This window comes from Aythya ferina, assembly GCF_964211825.1.
Source record: "Aythya ferina genome assembly, chromosome: 5".
Lineage (NCBI taxonomy): Eukaryota > Metazoa > Chordata > Aves > Anseriformes > Anatidae > Aythya > Aythya ferina.
The window spans coordinates 5,881,901-5,906,540 of NC_140301.1; the positions used below are offsets into that span (position 1 = coordinate 5,881,901).

At 40.3% G+C, this 24,640-nt stretch overlaps 1 protein-coding gene and 1 long non-coding RNA gene across 4 annotated transcripts in view; one reads left to right on the forward strand and one right to left on the reverse strand.

Moving 5' to 3' along the window:
• KCNC1 (potassium voltage-gated channel subfamily C member 1) overlaps positions 1–24,640 on the forward strand; it is a 117,961-nt gene that overhangs the window by 78,838 nt on the left and 14,483 nt on the right. Inside the window, exons 2-4 of one of the 3 annotated variants that reach the window (XM_084521963.1) lie at positions 4,565–5,498; positions 19,998–20,186; positions 22,190–24,333. In XM_084521963.1, the coding sequence (XP_084378089.1) occupies positions 4,565–5,498; positions 19,998–20,186; positions 22,190–22,326 (1,260 nt within the window). In that variant the 3' untranslated portion in view covers positions 22,327–24,333. Of the gene's footprint in view, positions 1–4,564; positions 5,499–19,997; positions 20,187–22,189; positions 24,334–24,640 lie in introns of those variants that run through there. The other 2 variants (XM_084521964.1, XM_084521965.1) reach the window with 2 other exon arrangements.
• On the reverse strand, positions 9,347–20,004 carry LOC311438016. Its single transcript, XR_014693898.1, has 2 exons — positions 17,954–20,004; positions 9,347–17,801 (listed from the first exon to the last, which is right to left on the reverse strand). It is a non-coding gene; the product is annotated as an uncharacterized lncRNA (long non-coding RNA).

The following is a 24,640-nucleotide window of genomic DNA, read 5'->3' on the forward strand; positions in this document are numbered from 1 at the left end:
GAGTAGAGTAGTGAAGAAGCACGCCTTACATATACACACAGTAAATATATATATATATATATATATATATATATATATATAAAATCAGAGGCAATAAAAATTAGATGGTGAAATTCTCCACTTACGGGCATGATGCACTTTAGCTGCTTTCAGGATGGACTTGTTAAAAAATACCTGTCACAATTCTAGATTATGCAGGACTGTAATTTTTTTTTTCTCTCTCCAAAATGAAGGCATTTTAACATAAATTTATTTTAATTAAAGCATCTTTTTTAAAATCTCCTCTCTGCCTTCTCTTATAGCTTCTGCAGTTTTGGACAATCTGAAGTGCTCCTTTGTTGGCATTAAAGACAGAAAGAAACAGTGGCAGCACCATCTCTAGGCTAAGTAAAAATCATTCACATGTGTCAAAGCAAATAAAAGAGTTTTGATCTCTTCAAACACATTACCTAGGTATTTTATTTAATTATAGTAAATTTTAGCTGCTGTTCTGGAACTCAATAACACATGGCATCACTTGATAAAATCCTCGCTTTTCTCCCCATTCAGGTCTTAGGAAGAAGAGATATTCTGTTGTAAAATGTATGGAGAAGGAAAACTAAGAACCTCTAAATATCCCAAGAGCAATCCACTGGTTTGATTAGGGTTTAGGCAATTATTAGTGAAATAAAGAGATGTATTTTCAAAGACATTAGAACACATACAAGTCCCAGAGTCTTCACTAGATTTCACCAGCTTTGCTCACCTCTGGACTTGCCTAGCTATAATGTCAGGCATGGTGGCTGATCTTTATTGGCCTTTTTGATAGAGAGCCAGGGAGGGTTCCTTTTTTGAGCTCTTTGGTATGAATGAATGCTCATCACCCATAGCCACTGAATAACTATTGGTTTTGTTTACAGCTTGGTAGGTCTTATATCAAATAATTAATGAGGAAAATATTCAGAAGAAAAAAGGAATCAGGGCAATAAAAATTTGGGACCACCAATCTAAATCTATGCCAATGATATAGAGGCTGATCTCCATTGCTGTCTCCTTTCAGTGCATGCAAGTTTACTACTACAGCAAAAACAAGGTCTTTTCAATACCAGAGCATGTATTGGCTACAGACCTTTTTTTTTTTTTCTTACCCAAAACAAAATAGGTTTTATGATTAGAAAGCAATTCAACAGTGATAACAAATTCTGATTGGGATCTTTCTTGTCAATACCATTGTTGTGCCATGGTTCTATGAAACCTTGATAGCAAACCCGCGCTTCCAAAGCATTTAAGAAAACACTTGTGAAAAAACTCTGCATGTTGTTAAATGCAGACAGAAGGAAGCAAACGCCTCACTCATTCAGTGGATACTTCTCTGTTCTGCTGAACTGATGACTAAGAGATCTCAATTCCCCTCTGAAGCCAAGGTGCGCACACAGGGGCTAACCGCAGGAGAGATTATGGGTGTGATGTTCTCTGCTGGTAGCACTGTTAGCATATACCACTGCAGAGAATTTAAATGTCCTGACAGAATTGTTTATTTCTTCCCTTCAATACAGCAAAATATCATTTCTCAACATCGCTGCTGGGCAAGATCAGCCTGAAGGTTGTCCTAAGCCCCAAAATCTCACTCAGGAGAGGTATTCATACACCTGAAGAGGAGAACTGCATTTTCAGTCAGCATACAGGGGCCTTTTTCACAGACCCCTTAAAATGCAGTATGGTTTTATTCCCTTCTCTGCTTCTTATCAGCGAGTTCTACCTGGCTTAATGAAATGTCAGCATTTCCTTCTACAGCTTCAATTCTCAGGGATCTATGACTCTACAGTAAAAATCTGCTCCAGGCCAAAATGGAGCAGATGTGCTCTGAGGCTGCTGGAAATATTTTCCTGAGTTCCTGCTGAAAAATGCTTTTTGTTTCTTGTTTTACTCAGGCAATTGGGCTACTAACCCCTGCTTAATTATGCTCTGAGCATTAAAAATATACATAAACTGACTTTGATCACTTTAAAAGACTCTTCAACTTATTTTTTAGGGAGACCGTTGATAATTAACAATAAAATGAAAACATATAGAACCTGTACACATTTATCTGTGATCACAAAACACATAAACACCAAGATTTTTTTAACCTATTTTACAGATGGAGAAACTGTGCATGGAGAAAATTCCCTGCTTTACTGAAGAATCAGATAAATAGATACCAGCAGTCCTGCCTCTCAATTTTCCTAACCTCTCGTCTGTTTGTCTTCCAGACAGTTTATATTAAGCATTGATTTTAGCACATATTAACATGTACATTAGACCACCTATACTTAGATGGTCTAATCACCTGAGGATACTATGATAGCCTTAAGCATTTAAGGGAAGGTACTAGTTTTCTTTACACGTGACAAGGGGTAACCTTCTTGTCTCTTTGGCAGCAAGGTTGGATTTGAAATGCAGAGGAGTCTGTTTGCTTCATATCCTTCCAAGCTTATTTTGTTTCTTCTTGGCTGAATACTGGCACAAGCTGCCTTAACCTTGGAGATATCCAGTTGTGGACCAGGGAAGGCCCTGAGCATACAGAATCACAGAATCATCTAGGTTGGAAGAGACCTCCAAGGTCACCGAGTTCAACCTCTGACCTAACACTAACTAGTCCTCCACTAAACCATATCGCTAAGTTCAACATCTAAACGTCTTCTAAAGACCTCCAGGGATGGTGACTCCACCACTTCCCTGGGCAGCCTGTTCCAATGCCTCACAACCCTTTCGGTAAAGAAGTTCTTCCTAACATCCAACCTAAACTTTCCCTGGCACAACTTTAGCCCATTCCCCCTCGTCCTGTCACCAGGCACGTGGGAGAACAGACCAACTCCACCTTGTTACAGCCTCCTTTAAGGTACAAACTGATCCAACTTCGGTATCTGGTCCAACTTTGAATGTGAACCAAATGTTGTATCGTATGACATCTAGAGTGCCCTTCCAACCTAAATTCTTCTGTTGTTGTGTTCACTGCCAGTTTCCCTCCCTATTAAATGGCTCACCTCAAACTGTAATGAATACTTTCAATGGACTCTGTTTGCTAATAGGGAAGGTCAAGTGCAGTTTTGCACTATGTCTACCCAGGAAAGCAGACAGGAGAAACTCCTTGATTGCAGGAGAGCTTTGGTTGCATGAAGCAGAGGTTATTTTTAACTGGTCCTTTGTCAGCAATTTGCTTCAGATTACTGCCCTGCATTTGCTGACAACAGACAATCCAAAGAAACTCATTCTTTGTAATTCCTTCTTTGGCTACACTGTTGAAAAAGGGACATTGTAAATAATGGAACACTATGAGAACACCTAAATATTTTAAATAATATGGTTGATCATGCTCAAGAGAACAACGAAATAACATCATATATAACTTCTTTTGTCAAAGATACACAAGAGACAAACAGGAAGATAACTGATGTAAGGAGGTAAATGGGAAGAGGTATTATTATTAACACACTGCTCCAACACAGAAGCAGGTTTCTTAGATGTACAAAACCTACTTGATTTATTAAAGGAGGACTGAGCAGACAAACTGTGGTTATTAGAATTGTGAATTTTGGCCTGACTGTCTCCCTCAATTATCTTGGAATATAACCAAGAGATCTCCTTTAGGCTGAGAAAAGCCTGAGGAAAGAAGGAACTGAAGCAGAAAAGGAAAATGCTCCTAAGACACTCATTGACTTTGGGGGCTGATACCATCTTCACTGTAACTTGATTAACCAAATTGCAATCAGACAGCCTTAAAAAAGATTGATTTAGTTTCTATGTAAGACTTACAATGCAATGAAAATCTCTTGAAGAAAACCTTGTGTGGTAGAACCCAGTAGATCTGTCTCCTTTTGGATCAGCTGACAGGTATATCCAAATCTTCTTGCTTCTCTTCTCTGACTGCCCTAAAAAAAAAAAAAAAATAATAATTTAAAAATTAAAGATTTGGAGAAGACAGTTGAGAACAGATTATTTACTACAGGAAAACTGTTTGACATGCGACTATTCCTTGACCTTTCTCTGGGGTTTGGTAATACAGTCTCGTGATGCCAACCAGGACTCAGATCCTTGCTGTAGAGTCCCCTGAGACTGCCACTTATATTTAGCAGCACCTGAAGTGCCACAGCTCCCACTAAGCTGGGAGCAGGAGGCAACCACCACACCACTGACACAACGCTGTTGAAAGACTCCTGTGTGACAAATGTCCCAGAAGGTGTGCTCTATCTTAAGGACCAGAAAGTACCAGAAGACCCAGTTCAAGCAGGCAGAATTTAAGTATGTCCTTAACTTTAAATACCAAAGACAGCTTGGGGATTCAAATGCTTGCTTAGATTTACACTCACGCTGAAGTGCTATCTGTATAGGAATGGACATAAGCATGTACTTACATACTGGTCTCCATCCCAGCTTGAATGTCAGGCTGTCTTCGCAGGTGAGACTTGGCATCTTAAGCCCACAGGAAGAAGGCTTGGCGTAATCTTCAGTTTTAACGCGGCTCTTGTCTCTCCCTTCTGTAAGAATCAAAGCCCCTGTGCTTAACCTACTGTTTAACGTTTCTCTCGTATCTTTCTTTCTACAGTATGTGGCATTTGCCTCCCTCTTCTTCATTCTGGTCTCCATCACCACCTTCTGCCTCGAGACCCATGAGAGATTTAACCCCATTGTGAACAAGACAGAAACTGAATTCATCGGGAATGACACCCAGGTGCGGCACTACAGGGAAGCAGAGACTGAAGCCTTTCTCACCTACATCGAAGGTGTCTGTGTGGTCTGGTTTACATTTGAGTTCTTGATGAGAGTCACTTTCTGCCCAAACAAGGTGGAATTTATCAAAAACTCTTTGAACATCATTGACTTTGTGGCCATACTGCCTTTCTATCTAGAGGTTGGACTCAGTGGCCTGTCTTCCAAAGCTGCTAAGGATGTCCTGGGCTTCCTCCGCGTAGTCCGTTTCGTGCGAATCCTGCGAATTTTCAAGCTGACCCGCCACTTTGTTGGGTTGCGGGTCTTGGGACACACCCTCCGTGCCAGCACAAACGAATTCTTGCTGCTCATCATATTTTTGGCATTGGGCGTCTTAATCTTTGCCACGATGATCTATTATGCCGAGAGAATAGGTGCTAAACCAAATGACCCTAGTGCCAGTGAACACACACACTTTAAAAATATCCCCATCGGCTTCTGGTGGGCTGTTGTCACCATGACGACCCTGGGCTACGGAGACATGTATCCTCAGACTTGGTCAGGCATGCTGGTGGGGGCCCTCTGTGCTCTCGCCGGTGTGCTGACCATTGCCATGCCTGTCCCTGTCATTGTGAACAATTTCGGAATGTATTACTCCTTAGCTATGGCTAAGCAGAAGCTACCAAAGAAAAAAAAGAAGCATATCCCGAGGCCACCCCAGCTGGGATCCCCCAATTATTGTAAATCTGTCGTAAACTCTCCACACCACAGTACTCAGAGCGACACTTGCCCACTGGCCCAAGAAGAAATTTTAGAAATTAACAGAGCAGGTAGGAAACCTCTTAGAGGAATGTCCATCTGACCGTTAACCTCCATCCCGCGTAGTGATTTAAGATTCAGCCAGACTGCTTTCTTAGAGCAATGGGTAGCACATTTATCCATTCTAGTCCCACCATCACACAGTGAATAATATGTGTGAAGTCTAGGTTGCAGGGACAAATGGTACAGTGGAGGCTGATCAGCAAAACTAAGGATGAGAGCACGCTCTAGGAGCCCAAACTTTGGTCCTGGTTAAGGGCATACAAGTCTCAAGATATTCTGAAGAGCTGTTACATCTAGTGGAAGAATTTTGAGAGTTCTACAGCTATTTTGCTGGACTGTGTAATGCATCTCAGAGGCTCCTGAGAGCTGAATGCTTCATAGAGCAGAGTAGGAGCCAAGTACTCAGCAATTACAGAGTTTTCTGACAAAACAGGGCTGGAATTTGAAACAGCCAGATGCTTTCTCATTTGTTCCCAATTGGGACCTTTCAGCTGTTTTAAATGGCAGATATTGTACATCTCATTACAGAAACTAGGTGCCTAGTAAGTTGAAGGGACAACTATACCATCATGCATATTCATGAGACAATCCCGTCTCTTTCTGATGATTAACTGCAAAGTAGAACAACAGCTCAAATTCTTGACACTAATATAAAATGACTCACTCTGAGACAAGACTAGATGTAAGGATGTTTATTCCATGGCATGCAAACCAATTATTCTATAATATTCCACTAGAATTTAGCATTTAGAGCTATGAAGAGTTTTGAACTACGTTTTCTAAACCACGCTCCTTTTGCAAGTATGGGTTGGTGAGCTATAGCTCTTTCAACCCTCGAGCAGCAAAGGCTGACTGGAAAAGGTCAGACTGGTCAATACTGGCCAGTTTGACCTGAACAGTGATCGCCTCATAATATGGTATTCTTATTTTTAATTACACTGATTCATGTCAGCAATAGGTGAAACCAGAGCAAAACTAATCATGCTAATTCTACTGGGGGGTGGGGGGAATGGAAAAAATACTAGTCACCGTGGAATATATTATAATATCCCATGGCTAGTGGTTAATTATGGGAATATCTCAGTTTTATGAGACTCCTCCTATAGCACATAAAGTTACGGGGCTCCAATTTGACTATTTCAACCCCATAATCTACCTCTACCCACGGAATATCACTATTTATTCTATGGAGTAATTTCAAAGTAGATAACCATGTTGAAAACAAAGCCAACTGCGTTTTTGGCAGACGTTCCAATGAAGTTGCATAGTAGACATTCTTCAGCCTATTTCAGAATATTCCCGTGTCGTATTAGATAAAACAGATCAACAATCAAGTGATTTTAACTGACATCTAGACAACAAGAGATGTTTTGAAGGAGCTAGCGTATACCTATGATGGTCTTGTGTTATCATTTTTTTTACTTTAAAGAAAATTCTAATTTGTTATTCATCCTGAGTGAGGTATTTTCTCGTCATCTCATAGCCATGCATGTTGATGTCATTGTGAGAGGCACAAAGAAAGCGAGACTTTCCTTTGTGTGTGACTTCACCTATGCCAGTGCTAATTTTGGAGGGGAAGAGCTGGTGGGAACTTTTCTTTTCTCTCTTCTCTTCTTTCCTTTTTTTTCTTTTCCCTTTTGTGCAACTGTGTAAAATTCATTCAGAAGGTAAAGAGCTTTCATTTTCTTGTTAAAGACTGCTCCATTGCAACAGGCCAATCACAATTCACGTGACTGATAGACTGTCTCTTTCCTATTGTATCTTTGGTGCATAAGCGTATGGTTTTATCATCCATTCCCCTCAGGTTGCAAATGCTTATCACAACTCATGTCCAAGCAGCAAACCTTCTCATAAGTAGATGCCTTTGGGGCATCACATATCAAGAGGGAAAGAGGGCACTAACAATACGGTGTGTTTCTTACCACGCCAGCTACCCAACTGTAAAGCGTATGAGACACCTGACTTTTGAGTACTTTAGCAGTCAGCTACAGAGTGACTTTCATCTCAGAAATCCTTTGCTTTGTAAAGTTCCTTCCATTCCATATCCTGGTCCTCTCTGGGAACTAGAGGACTAAGAATTCTACGAGTTCAATGCAAATCCACACTGGTATCCTGAGAATACGTGTAATTTTGGTTCAATGTGGAACTGTTTTGCCACCATCAGTGCTCTAAAATCAGCTGTTACCACAATATCCATGAAGTATTGATAGTAACAGCAACTTAACCTATTTCTGCAATAATTAATTAGAAGAGGATATTTTTATATACGTATACAAGCATATATATTTTGAGAAGTAACAAAGCACACTTATACTTCAGCTAACAAAATGGACTCAGTAACACTGTTGCTGGAGACCTGTTTCTGATAATTATTATGCACCACTAGCAGCAAAACATTGTTGCCTGCATCTCTCAGCTCCCTCACAAGGAGAAATATCTATACGCATGCAAGAAAAAAGTGAAAAATAATGAGATCAGAACTGGACTGTTAAAACAAGATCTGCACTGCCTTGAATGTTGAGGTTCACTTTATGTAATATGAAGCGCTCATAGGCACTGACTTTTTCCTGAAACTATAACCTGCACATTATATAAAAACAAAGACAAGTTGTGAATGTTGCCCATCCAGTGAAATATTTACATTAGTTAACCCCACCTAACCGTAGACAACCAGTTAACATCATACTAGGAACTCAGAATGTGTCCATCAGATCTAATGTTTCTATAATTACATCCAAGTTGTTCAAGATATTTCTTGTACTTTGTAGTTGCAAAGCTTCAGTGTGGCGGTATCTAGGAGATATATAGCCATATGATTTGTATCTAATACATTCTTTTTTTCTTTTTTTCTTTTTTCTTTTTTTTTTTTAAAAAAAAAGCCTGTATAGTTGCTCAGGAGAAAGGGACATCACATGAAGTTAATAATTCCATATATTATGTGTGGTGGAATGACTAAATACTTCACAAAACCGTGATGAGTATGAAATAGTTCCACATATGATTATCTCTCTACAGCAAAGTGCCCCCTTACACACTGGGTCAGCAGTTCCCAGCTGATCTCAGTCCATACCCACACAGTCAAGTGGACTCTACAGAGAGCTCTGCACAGCCACATCCCAGCACCTCCTCTCAAGCTAAAGAGCACTTTCTTGGCACAGACATGCAAACAGCAGAACTTTGCCTGCAGGCTGCACAGCTGTTGCCAATGATGCTATGGTCATTTGCAGGCAAAGCAAAGAAGTTTTGAATTGAAATTCTGGTAGGTTTGATTTGAATTTTTAAGTTGGCCCCAACACTCTCAGCATCCAGTCCTATGCTAATCTGTATCTGGCAGGAGGGTATCTTTAAATAACAGCTCTTGGTTTTAATTTGATAAAGAATGCCAGAGTTCAGTTCTACCATGCCCTCCCTTCTCTGCATCAACTCTTCCTGCTCTTCATCCCACCTGTTCCCCTGGTGGGTGAGTGGGAGAGCAGCAGAAGAGGAGGAAAGGCATTGCAGAGGATGGCAAAGCTACTGCTGTAGGCAGGCCTTCAGCAGCAGCATTAAGAAAGCAAAGATTTCCCCTTGGAGAACCAAAATTCTTCTTCAAGACAATATCTGATGACTATAAACTTTCAAGATACTGTTTAGCCTAGAGGAACGGGGCCTGTGATGATACAAAGGAGCAGATTTCATCTGACCCATTTGACAAAAGCTCCTTGACCCAGGAGCTATAGAAGACACTGTAGGTGTCTCCTCATTTAAAATACACACACCAAGTTGTAGCATTACCATGTCAAACTACTAACTTTGTTACATTGCAGTGTTGCGTACAGGCCCCATTCAAGATCAAGGCTTCATTTTGCAGTTGTCAGATCTGGAAAAATCACTATTTTACATCCAAATACCCAGCAGCCTAAGTAGACAGCAAAGAGAAAATGGAAATAACCTCCATTTTTTGTTTAAGGATATGAATCTATTAGAGAGTGTCCAAAGTAGGGCAACAAAGATGGTGAAGGGTCTACAGGGCAAGACGTACAAGGATTGGCCGAGGTCCCTTGGTTTGTTTGGCCCCAAGCAGAGGGGGCTGAGGGGAGGCCTCATGGCGGCCTGCAGCTCCCTCACAAGTGGAGTGGGGACAGTGACAGGACCCGAGGGAACGGCATGGTGCTGGGACAGGGGAGGGTCAGGCTGGGTGTTAAGGAAAGGTTCTGCACTGAGAGAGCAGCTGGGCACTGGGACAGGCTTCCCAGGGCAGTGGTCACAGCACTGAGCCTGCCAGAGCTCAAGAAGCGTTTGGACAACACTCTCAGACATACGGTCTGATTTTTGGGTGGTCCTGTGTGGAACCAAGAGTTGGACTCTATGATCCTTGTGGATCCCTTCCAACTCAGGATATTCTATGATTCCAGTATTTTCATTTGACTCAGGGCTTTATTTAATTCTGCAACATTACTTGTGGAAAAGCCATGAGTTAAACTCAACTGAGCACCGGTCATAACCATGGTCCACTGTGCTGCAGTGTCTTTTATCTAAAGGCTTCAGAGTACTCCTATCAGTCAATAGCATAACTGAAGTAAACAGAAAGAAAGAAAAAAGAAGTGCAAAGGAAGCAAAATTTGCTTCAAATTCAAAGCAAAACAAAAAAAAAAAGTCAGCCTCAAACACTCAAACTTAGCTGATTTCTGTGCCAAACCACACCCTATCCTACAGGTAATTTATCTCAGTACATGCAGTGAAATACATTAAGACACAAGTTTGTAAGAAAACCTCAAAACATGCAGAACAAATTGTGGAAGTTTTGTTATGGAAATGTTATTCAGCTCTTTAGGCTCTCTCTTCCGTGAGCTGTGCACTTACACGAAGTTGACTGCATGGTTACATATTAAAGGTGCCATAGATGAAGATGTGAAAGTTATATTCTGACACTGCAAAAGATATTTATGACAACATGAACGGAATTATAACTTCATTTGATGTCTACAACACTCTCTGGTGTAATGGAGCCATGGTCTTAAGAATGCATCCATAACACACAAGTACAGATGAGGGTTATTTTGGTTTTGTTAAAAAACCTATCCCAACTTTTAATTGTTTCTGTACACATACGTCCAACACCTGCACACAAGACATTTATGTTGATTTTAATATAGCCAAAGTAAAAAATTCTCACCTCTCTGGTCCACTCTGCATGCAGCTTCACTTCAGCTATACCCCATGGATACTGTATCTTCATACCAGTGTATCATGCTGACATGTCGGGTAACTTTTTCACAGTGTATTGATAGCAAAATACTCTGCTCATTGCATAGCTGAAAAATTTGGAAAAAATACTATTAGAATTCAAGAGCCTAAGAGAAGGAAAATATCTGTCCTTACTAACACAATCTCTAGCTTCAGAAAAAAAAAATGTGGTTATTTTACTTGCCAGCCCAGAAAACAATTGTCCAGAAGCCACTCCACAACTACCCCGGTGTCTGAATAGTTAAAACCATTCGATCCCGGGCAGAGGGGAACTACATTGTTATAATGACTCCAGACTGATATTAGGAACTTACCATATCAATGCAATTTACTGAGATAGAGCTGATCTCCCTTTAAAGAAACATTGCGGAATTATCTATTTTTACTTTATCAGTTATGTTTTCTGAAGGCACTGCTCTTTTCTCAGGGCTTCATTTTTCATCCCTTCTGTCACTGTAACCTAAATAACCTGTATTTCTTGTGGAACACATTGGTTCTAACGTCAGAAGTGTGCTGAGCACTGTAATTCCAGTGCCAGTGCTCAGTGGGAGCTGGGGACTCTTGGCAGTTCTTCTCACAGGCCCATTATGCTGCCTAACACATAGCTGTAGACTGTGAACTTCAGTGGTTTTCTTTTGCAGATAGCAAAGCATTGTTAAAGCCATAGGTAGGCAGTCACTGCGGTGGTTCTTCAATTCACAGGGAAGAGAATTCTCTGACCAAATGCCTTTGAACATTAAAGCAAAAAAATAATATGACTCCACTAATTTTAGTGTCATAAAGCCTTTGACCCTCTCTGTAAGACCAAGAGCAGACAACAATGTAACTGAAAAGAGTCTGGGTCTTTTTCAGCTCAGACGGCTTTGATGTTTGTATGCATTTGATATATTTAAGTATATTTAAAAGGCAGAGGATAAGATAACAGGGAGATGTTTTTTTCTTTCCTCCTGGTACTTAGCTTTCCTAGCTTTTAAAACTCCATAATCCCTCTCTCCAAATAGCAAATGAGGTAATGATTGCATCTTAACATCACTGAAGCTGGGTCCTCTGGGTCTAATGCAGAAATTGTAACAGCTCAAAATAATAGGAATAACGCTCAGTTCTTCTCATTCAACTTAAAATACATTTGCCTAAAGTTCCCCTTATGTTAAAAGAAGAGTTAGGCAGTCTAAGAGTAATTCACTGATTTATGATCTGAATTGCCTGCCAGAGGTGGCTTTCTTGATAACTTATCTCAGGTGACTGCAGCTCGGACTTAAGATCCTCAGTTAAGTGCCTATATTTAGGTGGAAGCAATTTGGATCTATTCCTTGCCCCTCGTGTGGCATTTCTGCAATCTCATACAATGTAATTTTTTGTTGTACAATTATTCATCTGTCATTTCCTGTAGAGATATAATCAGTGGGTGTCACTTGTACTACAGTGCTTGCTTACATTGTAATTTGGGTAAGAATACAATTCTCCATACCAAGTCAACTGAAAGCAAAAAGGAAAAGCAATGAACTCAAGCTCAAAGGGTTGCCTTCTTTTTGGCCCACAACCATGCCAGGTTTACGATGGCTGAAGAGTTTTGCCATCCAGTTTCTTAAATGGCAGTGAGCAGTAGCCACAGCCTAGTCCCTAGTGAGGAAGGTTTGAACAAAGCCCCAGAGCAGTGCAGTAGTATGGTAAGGTATTTAATGAAAGAATAGAAGTAAAAAGAGCTCCTTGCAGATCTGGACTGGCTTCTGTCCAGTCAGCAGAGAAGTCTGGGGGACTTTCTTCAAAACTGTTGTTCTTTTGCTGTCAGTCCCCAAAGCAGACACTTAGATGCTTTTCTCTGGCACTATGTAAGACACCAAAAACAAATAATAATTCACCTTACACAGTCCCCTGTGGACAACTGTATGAAAGGGCAGGACTACACTTCAGGACTAGCTGAAAAATAATCAGAGAACTAATAAATCTTAGGACTTTTAATGCCTTAACTTAATGAGCACGAGACACTTTTAGAGATGGGTAAACAGATAGAGACACTCCAGCCAAGTCAGATCAGCCTCTGCCAATCCTCCAGCACTAGGAGGATTGGGTAATACAAAAAATAAATAAATAAATAAATAAATAAATTGGGTTTACCTTTAAATGAGGTAAACCATCTTTCTCAAGCATCCTTTCACACCATGTGCCTGCCACTATAGCTCCCATGCCATCCACTGCAGAGTGAATTCCTGGGATATCAAAGAGGTACTCTTGGCATCTCTCCCTTCTGCTGGATTAAGTATGAATGACGCTTGTAGGACACATACAACAAGAGTTACCTTTACTGCAATAGCACAAGATAAATGGGATGATTTACCCATTACTACAAAAGACCAGGGCAAAAAGGGTCTAGGGTATGAGGTGACAGCTCTGTGCCCAGCCTACTAGCTTATATCCCTCTTGCTCTGTACTTGATGGATATTTTCTCCAAACTTTGGCTATTTGCTTGTCTGTTTATAAGCACAAAGCCGAAATAAGAAGCAATTCACCATTCCCACTGTCACTGTTCTTTGTGTTCATCCATGCTCCATGTCTCAGACACCTTCCATACTGTACAGATCATCATACTGTATTCCTCAGAGCGGTAACGTAAGACTGTAGCATGACTCACCCAACTGCATTTTCCTGCAACCTCTATCTGACCTGTCAAGGACCCACCACGCTCTACAGAATCGGATATTAGTGGGATCTCAGAAGGCCAGGATGAGTATAAGTGAAACCCCAGAAGCATCAGGATAAAACTAGAAGGGATCTTCCAGAGTTCTTTGCAATGTAGCACTCCCAGGAGCAACAGTTCTCAGCACTGCACTAAACACGTATTCAATAACACCTGCAGAGGTGATAATATACTGGATCAACTTAATTAGAGCTCCCGTATTTCCTCTAGAGGTACCAGTAGGTAGGCTGCCAACATACTGTCACCTCACTTCAAGAAGTAGTGCCTCTCAAAGGTGATATTCTCTGGGAGTGATGTTACTATGTTGGCCAGTTAGTTCTGGGAGAGGCGGTCACCACCGTCACTGGAGTGCCTTTACTGGGGGACACGGCTTCCTGGAGGAACCCAGGTCAACACGGTGGTGAGTAAATGTTGAAGAGGTAGGTTGGGTCGGAAGGCCTCTGCATATTCATGTAGCATACTAAATTCTGCTCTCGTTTGTGCCAGCATAAAGTCCATCAGTGTGAAATTACTCAGAAGAACTTCATAGCAACTTTCAAAGTACGCAGTAATATAAACATCAGGAAATTTTAATAAAGATACCTAGATCTAACAACATTTTTTAACTATTATTTTAATGGCCTTAGAATATTGGGATAACTAAAACTGAGTTGTTATATAGGAATCTGTTAATTCTTTTACATGTTCTTCACATTTTCTCTCTCTTTTTCTCTTTCTCTCTTTCACTCTGTTTGTTAACATTTATTTGTTATTATTGTACGTTGCTTGCAACTTGTGTATGTTACAGACTGTCACTTTTTATTCTGTGAAGTTTTTCTCCAATTTCCATCAACCTGAGCTCCATGTTGGGCAGCCGAGGAGATTACAATACAGTTATTTAATGCAAAAGAACAAGGAATGTCACAGACTATAGGTAACTTCATTGAGGTTGTGACACAAAACCTGATGCAAGGTATTAATGCAAAGAGTAAGTACTCGGTATGACAATAGAACTACTTAGTTAAATTACTTTTTTTTTTTTTTTTTTCCAGATAGTCTGCATGGAAAAAAAAATAATTTTTTATTACTCTCCAGCAGAAAAATTCCCAAGCCTACCAATTTAGGATTTTTTTCACTGCTGTTTTGAAAACCAGTGATGCCCATATTGATGAATCATTACTCATTTTCAGAGGCTTAAATCCATATTGCCTATGCTGTTCTCTATGCTATACTTCCTTCCATACTGTCCAAGCCATCATTTCATCATCCTTTGTCTGTGGTTTAATACATCATCTTCTCCATAATTCTTTTTATAATTTAATGAAGTTATATCCCTTTCACTCTAAGGACCTGCTTTAACAACAACAAAAGTGAGCCCTTACCCATGGGATCCATGCTTCTTAATCCTGCATGAAGCTCTGGAGCCCATAAAAATTGATTTCTGTACCAAAGATGGTCTGGCACACAAGCTTAATTGTTATTTTGCTGAATCAGGTCCTGACCAAGGTATTTTGTTACAATCTCCCCCATTTACCCAACAATACTTTGAAAGAATGGTACAAAATAGCTGATAGACATCTCTGATCATTTTCTAGAGGGAGAATCACAGAACATGAAGTTTACTGCTTCTAAGCTTCTTCTAAATTGCTAGTAAATTCTACATTAACTCAGAAATCACTATAGCCATGTACTAATTCAAGAAAAAGCTTATTTTTCCCAGTCTGCAGTTTCTTCCCAATTAGCTATTATGTCCTAAGCCTCCTTTAAAAAGTGAAGAAGCACAGCAGAGTTTAGATGAAGTCTAGTATAAAAGCAAGAAAGATTTATCCTGCTGCAATTGATGAGTGGCCAATGAATACTAATGGCCAGTAAACACTATCCAGGCAACCATAAGAAAGACAACTTGATATAACTGGTGTGAAATTTGAATTAAGGAGACTCGAGAGAATAGGGAATTGAACTGTAAATACCAACTTTCTCACAACATCTCAGAGAGAAATGGAAGGATATAAAGTCAATGGGGACTTTGAGATGCTGAGAAGCTCTTAACCTCCATAGATCAGAGGAAATGTCTTTAGATGCTTGGATTCACACCCTTATCTTCATCATAATCATTTACACAGCACGAGAAGTATCAGACAAAAACAATGCTGCAAAAAGCAATGCAAAATCTTTGCATTTTCTCTAAAATAAAGACAGATGGGAAATTGTCTGTCCTCCACCAGCAACCGCAGCAGCCCTTCACTTCACTTTGCACTTCCAGCTAAACATCTTGTAGCTGAGAAAAGCCAGAGCACAGCAGTTCTCCACCCTCATGTTGGCCATGCCACCTCTGTTCCTGTATCATTCTATCAGTAGCCTTAGAGACAGAGAAAACCATCCTGCCAAGAAAGTTTGCCATTGCCAGCACAGTATGACATGGCTAATGTTTGCCACATTAACAGCCCTTTTATATCATGAGAAAACTGAGAGGAAAGTGAAAAACAAGAGAGTAATTAACTTATTAAATGGACAACATACTGTTACTTCCAGCAGGGTTCCAGGTGCGTTAAAGGTCTCTGCTGTGAGGGACCTCAAGGACATCCCTCTTCATGAGAGACTTCAGGCAGCTATTGAATGTAGCCCTGCAGAGTAACAGGGGTTGAAAATAAGCAAAGACCCTCAAGCTGTGAATGAGAACCAAAACACACCCAATCAGGAGCAGGACTATCCACAGACTGTAATAATGGCAACGTCAAGTTTGGGACCAGGGTTATTAGAGCACAGCTGAGATCTAAACAAGCTGTAGATTCATTTTTAGCTGTACATGGGATGGTGGTATGGAGTTTAATTGTAGTCAGACATGGTCTTGCTAGTAGAAAGATCTTCATCTTTCACGCAGCTCCCTTTCTCAGTTTTGTCCCTGTTTTTGCACTCAACTGCTCTTACCTCCTTCCTGCTGGCCAACCCCTTCTCTTGGGGCAGGAGTGCAGACCCTTGAAGTCCTCTGAGTCTTTGTGGGATGGCAAACAGCTTCCCAGGGAAGTTGTAAGTGCCCAGCCTTGGTCCTTGTCTCTTTCAATCCTTAAACAAGGGTGGCTGGGAGGAAGAAAGTCTGTTTCTTTCTGGAAGAGATTGCCAGTGACCTAATGGGACCAAAGAAAACAGACCTTTGTTTACTATTTGCTGTGTTTCTGATCTGAGGGTGGGAATGCCCCATCTTCTTTAGTACAATGCCAACAAACCTGATGCAGATCATGTAGCCAGTTAAGTAAAGCCAGTAAAGTCACTAGGACAGTCTGCAACTGCTTGCTACGACAAAAGAGAAGAGCCGTGCAGCATGCAGACAGTCTCTGCTGCGCTTCTCCACAACAAGGAGAGTACACTGATGCAAAATCCAGAAGTTACTGTAAGTGTTGTTTTTCAGAATACCCCAAGGCATTTTAATCATACTTTCTTGCAAATGGAGGCAAAGAAAACAGGAAGGAAGATTAAAACCAAAAACAAACAAAAATCTATCAAGTGGAAACCACACAAATGAGGTAGTTGTGAAATGAACTACTCACCTGGGAGATCTGCTGAACACTTTTTTCAGCCTCTCAGCCAAGACTCTGCAGGAGAATGCTTAAAACTGGTGCAGTTACCTAGGTGTTCACAGATAGTACGATTATGGAGATGAAGTGCCATGCTGGGGGTCAGAAGATTTTGTAGATAACCTCTTAGATAGCAGTGGGCTAGTTACTTCACCACATGGTAGTTTTAGCCATCTGTAAAAGAGGAAGGATAACATCAGCTATTCTTCGTGAAGCAGTGTACAATCTGAAGAAAAATGCTGTATAAGCCTAGTTCAGATTCTGCTAGCAGGGACAGAACGACTCCTATGAATTTGGTGCCAAGCCTTAGAAGTTTTAAGCATCTAGAAGTAGTCATCATTGGTATGGCCATGCTGGTAGTCACCAGACAGCAATTGTTTCGGTAGTTTTGCTTTATCTGGAGTTCTCTCAAAGCCAAGGTCAATCTTCAAAAGAGCAAACATGCAAATGGCAACTTAAGAAAGCAGCCAAATAATATAATTTAACTCCATCTTTAGACCGCATTCCTTAAATTGTTCAGCATGTAGATCTGCTAATGAAAAGAATGGAAACCTCTCACTGTTGACTGATGATACCAGTGATGTTTTCTTTATTTCCATAACAGCCTATTTACTTAGTAAATATTATATGAATCTTGAAACTCACCTTCACAGAATTAGGTGCTGCAGGCAGTGGTTTGGAACACAACCACTCTACTTAACACCTACCAGCAACAGATGCAGTCTTCTGTGCTGGTAATTTCTCTGCTTCCTAAATATTCTGAATGTGCTTCCTGGGACATAGACCATGCATGGAATAGGCAAGGGATGTTAGTGTAATCCAGCTACTCAATCCTCTTTCTATCAGATAGAAATAAAATTGTAAAGTTGTGGATTTTCAACAACAGACATAGAGAAAAATTCACCCGTGTTAAAGAGCCCTGAGGAGGCTGAACAAACAAGTTGCAGCTCAGGTCACTAGCGATGTGTAACACAGCTTAAGAAATAACTACCAAGGTCAACTTTCCTGTCATTTAACCACAATGGAGCCTGAAAGCTGCTTCCAAAAGGACCGATGGCTGTTATCAGCGAGCAGCCTGACCCACAGCCACCCTGCTCAGAGGCATTTTGAGCTGCAGAAACAGACCAGCGCCCCTTCCATCACTCAGTTTAGTCTGCAAACCCAGGCTCAGGTGTAGCAGTGGGAATCTCAGAGATGTCAGTGCCCAGCTGTGCTGCCACAGCTGCCTCTCGTGTCAGGACTAGAGCCATCTGTTTGGAGCAGCAGAGGCTTATGAAGAAGCCCAGTTCTTTGCTCATCCCCAAACCCAGCTACATGGTTTTGAAAGCAGCAGCTCAGTACCTGCAATGTCGTGGTTTCCATGGCAGCCGTGCCAGGGTTTTGTGCCAAGAGTGGTTTTGAATTGCACTGTCACAAACAGAAAGCAATTGCAATTCACTACAACCTTAAAATTTTAGTACCTTATTGAAATTAGCCTCTACAAACATTAAAATGCACCCATGGATTTTTATTATTATTATTTATTTTTTTTTATTGTTTTTAATGTATTGAGAGACCTGTTTATTTCATTGCTCACAAAACAAAATGCTACTACCTCTCCCTCTGGGAAAATAATTGGCTAATTCTACACAGAGCAGAAAGGAGGCAGAGGTTAGATTTGCAGAAAAGACTGTTTTGGTAGTGAAAATGATAACTAAATACAAATAAAGACATAGTATGCAATTACCAGTGCATAGATAGATGTGTAGTATGTGTCATATACATCTTTGTGTGTGCATGCGTGCAAAGCAACAAAAATAATCAGTATCATGTAGCATTAAGAACAAAACAGTACATAAATCTAGAAGAGGCACTGAAATTAACTTTATCCGTTGACTTTGTCTTTCCTTAAAGACTTACTTGCAGGATCACCCATTGCCTTACAGTGTCTAGGTAATAAGCATTGTGCAACCGAGGTGTAGGATGCTGCCTACAGTTAATGTGTCTCAGCATTTGTGAAACTCCAGAAAGCACATTTTGACTGTTTTTTCCTCCCTTCAACCAAAACACTCATATTGAGCTGTGCTATATTTCGAGTATATTCTCAATATACTAATTTGCACTTTAAAACCCTAAAATAAATCCTACACTAAATAGCACTTTAAGTTGTTTTTATAAACATCAAGCAAGTCACACAGAGAAAACATGCTATTCTCAGTCTATCCTCATGGGAATGTGTGGAGCAAAATGGGCAAATCTGACAACCTATTTTTATTATTTACAGCCAAGAGTAAATTTTACTCCATCTATTTTCCAAATTCATGGCCTGCTGTAGTGTTTTATATATGTAGTGTCCTGTGCTGGCATTGCAAATACCGTGTGTGTTTCAGAAGAGAACACCAGAAAATGGATTGGTTTTTGGTTTAGTTTTTGGTTTTTGTTTTGAATCCACATTCTGCTGTCTTATTTCCATACATAACGTACTCTGTGTGTCTGAAATGTGTACAGCCATTCTGCACGACCGATACTGGAAACAATAGAAAACACCCCGGGTAAATTCGGGGAGGGGAAGAGCAGGAATGTTCCCTTCAGGGAATATTGCACAAAGGTATAAATCAGCACAAACAGAATATACTCAAATACTAAAACACAACTCACAGCCCACTGCCTCTCCAAAGCTCCGAGCAACAGTAGGCTTCATGACAAGCAGGTCATTCATGCACCATCCGATGTCATGCAAAAACATGATCCAATTTCTAACCGCGGTCTTCTGCTCGCAGGACTAGGACCAATGCACGCCCGTTTCTGAAACTGCCCCTCTATGCGGAAGTACAGGCGGCTGCTGTCACACCTAACATGATCACGTTTTGTTTCTTCTTCCACTTAACAGACTTTATTTTATTTTGGTGCAGTGCACACGAACGCAGTGTCTAGGACAGATGTGCTACCTTTTATAGTGTCGCGATAGACCTCGTTAGCTGTGAACCCTTAATTTGCAGCTGGAACTAATAAACAGTGCATAGTGTTTCAATAGCCTTCTGCTTATATGTTTGAAGATTCGAAACTGAATGGTGAGGTGGCCAAGGCGGCGCTGGCAAACGAAGACTGTCCCCACATAGACCAGGCTATTACGCCTGATGAGGGCCTGCCCTTTACCCGCTCTGGCACTCGGGAGAGATATGGACCCTGCTTCCTCTTATCAACCGGGGAATATCCCTGCCCGCCTGATGGAGGAATAAGAAAGGGTATGTAGCTGGGGGTCCTGTAACCTGTAGTTAGCAACCGTTTACAACAAATAAGAGAAAGTCAGCTGTAGCACGCAATAGTGCGCTTGCTGTAGAGATGCACGTTTGGGCTGGAAACCACCACCTGATGTCTGCATTTGGAGTTTCTAACCTATTTCTTTCAGAAAGAAAAGCCTGAGGAGCTGTAACTACCCCATACAGCTATGCTAGGCAGTTGAGTCTTCCACCCTAGCTGGTGCAGTGAGCTTTAGTGGAGAATGCTCTACAATGTCCTTAAATTAGCCCATCCTCCAAGGAGAGGCCAATTACCATTTGACAGCGATGAAGGTTTGCCACTTGGAAAGCTCATGTATTTTACCAATCCCTGAGGAGCATAGACTTGGAGGTGGCAGACAACAAAAGTTAAAACAAAAAAAAAAAACATCCTCATGGAACATGAAATGATTGTTTGGCTGCCTTAACAGAGCACTAAAACAAATTATTTGGATATTCATACCTGTTTAGGTCACTAAAGGAAGAGAAGCACACAAGAACATCTGTTAGCACAGGTGTCTTACAATTGGAAAATAATCCATCTAAAATCATTTTCATAAATAAATCATTACTAGTTAGTTTCTCAGACTTCTGACAGCTACAGATCTCTCAGAAGTAACCGCATTTAGTTTGATAATGACCACAATCATCTATTTAGTGACAAAAAAAGTCAAATCAAATGGGAAAAAACCCTTCCCTTCTTAAAACAGGCTGTTTCGTTTAAGTAACTTACCCCAAGGAAACCATACAAACAAAAATTAAAATTACATATATATGCATAAAAGTTGATACGGAATGGGGAAATTGGAAAAGGTCTCTCTTCAAATCAGTGTTTATCACTGGTGTACTGTATATAGTATATGATATAGTCAATATTTTAAAACTGCAACGATTGTACGATGTAACCATACACTGAGTATGGAGTATAGAATTCCCATGTGCCATTGTATGATGGGCAATAGTTCTAGTAAATGCCAGTTATAGATAGTGTACGTATTTATAAGTTTAAAGCTTATCATCAACAAAGATATAGTTGGACCACAACACTTTCATATGAAAGTATAATCCTCTAAAATTTACCTTTGTAGCAAAGCGTTTTACTTGATTCTGTATTGGATAAGCATTGGCCGCGTTCATTCAGCCTGGGCGAGTTCGGGTGGTTCCAGTGGATCAGGGGAACACTCCAAATGGCACATCCTTTGGGATGAGGAATGTATGGTTTTCACAATGCACTGTAACCGCCTCCCGTTACTGAGTGAAACGGAGGCCGGTTGGCTAAAGAGTAATATACGTCAGCATATTGTTGGCCTGTTTGAAACACGTTGAGAGCATCTTAATTGTTGTTCCAACAGAATTTCATCCATAGTTTGTGCAACTCTCTGTACACTTGCTGAGCTGTTTATGTGCATGTCTGAAAAAGAAGGGTGGGGGGAGGGAGGGAAACGATGCATGCAATTTTGTTTTCTTTCATTTTTTTTTTAATGCTGAGAACAAAGGAGTAGTATCTCTATAGCAACACAATAAATTCCATGGATTTTGCTACTTGCTACTTTTTCTTCTTCTTTTTTTTTTTTTCTTTTGGTCTCTTCATCCTCCTCCAAAGCTACCAGAAACCTTAATTTTGCCTGAGGTCAAAATGCATGAGGTGGCAGGGAGAGGTATGCGTGAGTGTATGACTGAGACATCAAAACCCCCCCACCCATTGACTTTTTTTGAGGGTACAATCACATCGCTGCCTGTAGGATCGATTACAAAGCCTGACCATCCTTTAAAAATGATGATTTTTGTTTTGTTTTGTTTTTTAAACTTGTTCTTTTCTTCAATGGCCTACTGAGTCACGTTGCAAGCGATACTACTCTCGCATGTCGGTGCATGCAGATGCTACTGAACTGGCTACAATGTTGACCTCATTCTTAGTCCATTCTGTCATTGATCCAATGCTGTACTTTGCATTTTTCTTTTAAATGAAGGTTACGAAATGTCACGGAGCCTTAACAGCATAGCTGGCATAAGTGGAAAAGCGATAGGATTATCCTCAGTGTCTGCGCCCTACAGCTCTCCTAGTCCAGTGAGACGTTCTTGGTCTCCCATCCCATCTATTTTGTAGCATGGATCAGTAGCAGAGAATGGTCTAAAAAGCTTTATTTTCAATTAGCCTATGCTATGTTGCATATAATCCAGGTGACTAAGTCTGAAGATGCAATGTCTCACAGTAGCACCTGCTGGGAACGGTGTTACTACTGATGCTAGGTGACAACACTCCTAAATAGCACTCAGATGACAATAGGCAGGCGTTTACATAGTACTGGCGGGCCATACATGCTGCATGGTATCAGTACATAGGATGAAGGGTAGATGCACCAGATAGCTTCCTTCCTGGTGCATTGTGCTAGTATATGCTTATTGTGGCTAATGGCGGATCTACTGGCTCTGTATGGAATGGGTTAGGCATATAGCCGATGCTGAAACATGCCAACGATGGAAGATTTTGCTTTTCTCAGGATATTTTTGAGCCATAGAAACCCTGCAGGAGTTTGAGCAAACAAGCACAGTAGGATGAAACTTTGCATGGGCGCCTATTTTAAGCTGAAAGCAATACTCAGACACACTGTAGAGAGGTCTCAGTCTGGCTGACTGCATGGAAAAAAAAAAATCCTGTTGAAGAAGAATATGGCTGCCTCTGCATGTAGCTATTTCACCTTTTCCTCCTTCCTTTAAAACTAAGATGCCGAGCTTGATGTGAAAAGCACAGGGAAGAAGCTCAAGTACTGATTGTATTCTTTACATGCAGATCTTTGCAAAGAAAGTCCAGTCATTGCTAAATATATGCCAACAGAGGCAGTCAGAGTGACCTGACAAGGCGAGATGGAGATGAACATTGATGGCTAATAAACATCTGTGTGGAACTGTGCAGGCATAGAAGACCTTCTCATTTGGACAAAGTTAACTCGCTCCATGCAGGTTTTACGGATGATTCTTCATGGTTCTGGAGTTGTACTAGAGATGCAGGCTTTTTCTACGGCCAAAATGTAACAAAACTGTAGAAGATCTTTTTTTTTTTTTTTTTTTTTTAAAATCTATTTTTTTGTTCCATAGCATGAATTGCATGAAGACAAAAATAGAAAAAAAAAAATAAAAATCAAGAAACACTGCAAATGTATGATTAAGGAGAAAAAAAAAAAGCAAAGTTATATATTTTCTTTCAAAGCTCTTTACTTTTACATACATTGTTGTAGCTAAAAATGTAAAACATAAAACTGTACATTTCTTTGCTATGGATCGCTTCTTTTTGTATACAAGATACAGAGTAATGGTTTTAAAAAGTGCAATCAGGCAGTCATCGGTCATATTGACCACGCCTTCACAGTTCATCACACCGACATGGAAATCAAGAACTTTTAATCCAACTAGAAGTGTATAAAAATAAGAAACTTTTTCCTGTCTGTTTTTGTTGGCATGCTTGTGACACATGGGACCTTCCTTCGGACCTGACAGTAACAGCTGGTCTAGATTTAATTTTCCAGCTCTGGTTATGTTGTATTTTATTGATGTATAGATCCAACGTAAAGACCCTTCATAAATTGTTCATATTAAGTAATCAGTATGAATTTTAAACAAAAAAGGTGTTATTTTAAAACTGGGACTTATAGTACAAAATCAGGAAGATACTCGAGTATAAATTGTCTCAAAGTTTAAGAAACAAGACAACAGCATTGTATGCAATTTAGTACTGAGTAAAATGCATGCACAATGTTATGCAAAACAATTCTAGCATGAAATAAATTTTGTATCATGGTTTCAGTGCCTGCTGTATAGTGTAAAGGGGAATCCTTTTCTGAAGCGATCAGGGGTTTCCAGAGACTTGCTTCTAAAATCTTGAATAAATACAGTGTTCTCAACTGAAACGTAGGAGAAGAGCTTGGTATTGCTTTGGTTCTACAATGCTAATTTGGGTTAGTAGATAATAAATGAAGCCTGCAAACACTTGATACAACCGATGTCTGAAGAATTCACACCATTAGTAATTTTAACGGGGAAGATTTAAAAACCCTATAATTATCTAGCTATCTTCCTTTTCCCTCCTCAACAACAATAAAAGTTTGTCTTTTTAGCTGATTAAACGAATTCAGTTTTTCTTACTTCTTTGGGCCCCGTCCTTCACTTGTTCTTCACTGAGTCACAGCAGTCCTCCTGATACAAAACCCTGAAAGAAATCCAGGTGTTCGAGTCGTATTTTATTTGTCACATGAAACATGCAGCAGTAAGAACCAAGAAACACAACAGGACAAATTCATTTTAGAACCTAGAAATGACAGCTATGAACTATGTGTCAACAGCATTTCGATGAAGTACTTTCTGTAAGGAAGGATACACCTTTATCCTCACGTGAAGCACTTTAAAAGAGCTGGCAACCTGCTAAA